The 1,653-nt window shown below is 62.7% G+C and overlaps 1 protein-coding gene across 1 annotated transcript in view; it reads left to right on the top strand.

Annotated features, from left to right (window-relative positions):
- Window positions 1-1,653, top strand: part of MMRN2 (multimerin 2) — a 24,867-nt gene that overhangs the window by 20,767 nt on the left and 2,447 nt on the right. Inside the window, exon 8 of the mRNA XM_014543620.1 lies at window positions 7-290. Coding sequence (XP_014399106.1) covers window positions 7-290 — 284 coding nt within the window. The remainder of the gene's footprint in view (window positions 1-6; window positions 291-1,653) is intronic.

Here is a 1,653-nt window from a genome sequence, read left to right as displayed (position 1 = left end):
CAACAGCTCCCTGCAGGGCCTGCACGGGGCCGTCTCCACCGCCCAGCTCGGCCTGCAGCGGCACCAGCAGCTCTTCCACAGCCTCTTTGCGAATTTCCAAGGGCTCGTGGCAGCCAACGTCAGCCTAGACCTGGGGAAGCTGCAGGCCATGCTGGGCAGGAAAGAGAGGAAGGAGCACAAGGCCCTCGACGCTTCCCGGAGGAGGGACAAGAAGCAGGTGGGACCTTTGGCCGATGCCCACGTCCAGGGGCCGGTGCCACGAGCCCTGGGAGCCGAGCCTCAGGAGGCAGGTGAGTCCTGGGCCTGGGTTGTCGCCAGGCTGCTCCCGCAGAGGCTCCAGGGAGACGCGGGTGGGGGCGTGGCTGCCCGCAGCTTTGCCCACGGCCCGCCTTCTGGTCAGGGAGGGTCATCTGAAGCTGCCTGAGGCCTAAGGAGGGACGGGTCACCAGAGCCAGCCCTCGGTGGGCGGCAGAGCCCCTCCGTTTGAGGGGCGCACGCCTGGCGGCCTCTGCCGGTAGCGCAAGGAGGGGTCCTTTCCTCGCAGGCCACACCTCAAATCCCTCCGCCCAGCTCTTCAGTCCGCTGCACCCACCACGTGTCTTCTTCCAGGGCGTGGGTGGGGCTGGTGTCACTGGCCGTGGCGCACCCCACTAGGGAAGGCCTGGACCGTGAAAGGAGCTCCTTCTGCTAACAGTTGGCCCACTTTAAAACCCGTGCGTGTCCCCGGCAGTGCCCTTCCCGGGCTTGTCACACGGAATCATCACAGCAGCTCAGCGATGCCTTATCACCGCCATCTTACCTGAAGCTGAGGCTCCCGGGCCGGTGAAGGCAGAGGAGCCTGAACCGAGCGCTGCTCGCTGAGCCCTCGCCCTTGCCTGGGGGGCAGGGCCCTGCAGGGCCCTGGGCACCGGGTTCTGAGGCGGAAGCTATGTGCAGCCAGCCCCCCATGCTCTCCTTAGTGTGGCCCTGGGCAGGGGACCAGGCGGCTCTGGGCTTCAAGTGACCGCCCCTTGCCAGAGGCTGGCCTTGGGGCTCTGGCCATCCCCCAGCCCAGACATGGGCTAGATAAAAGGCCACCCTCGGGGCGGCCTGAACCCTGCTGTAGCCTGGCATGTGGGATGCCCGAGGCCTGGCGGAAGGTCCCACCCCAAGCCAGCTCCCTCCATTGTGGCCCCAGAGACCTGTGTCTCCCCGGTGGTGGTGACAGGGCACAGGCTCTAGCACCATTTGTCTCGGTTTCTTCATCTGTAAAATGGGAGAATCGTATCAAGGGCTGTTGTGAAGACAAACAGACCCATTTCCCAAATAGCACGAGGCTTACCATTTAGTAGAGCCAGCGGGGCCTTCATGTCTCCCAGCATTTTCAGGGCTGAACTGTGCCCACCTGCACTAACGCTTCCATCTTGAGTCCACGTGTGAGTGGTGCCTGGCCTCAGCTGCCTGATGGTTTAGGAGTCTGAGTTTACCACTACAATATTTTGTTTAAAAAAGTTCCCTTAAAATTAAAAAGAAAACTTCTCTTATTTGAGTTGCAGGAAGGCCATAGGGCTTGAGTTTGTACCTACAGGGAAGCCCACTCTCAGGCCGCCTGCTCGCCAACCAGGAAGCCCCTTCCTGCCTCTGAGGGCACGTGGGCCCACTGGCTGCTGGAGG

Source organism: Myotis brandtii, unplaced genomic scaffold, assembly GCF_000412655.1.
Source record: "Myotis brandtii unplaced genomic scaffold, ASM41265v1 scaffold33, whole genome shotgun sequence".
NCBI classification, from domain to species: Eukaryota; Metazoa; Chordata; class Mammalia; order Chiroptera; family Vespertilionidae; genus Myotis; species Myotis brandtii.
The sequence above is the reverse complement of the archived record's forward strand: the minus strand, read 5'-3'. Positions and strand labels throughout refer to the sequence as shown.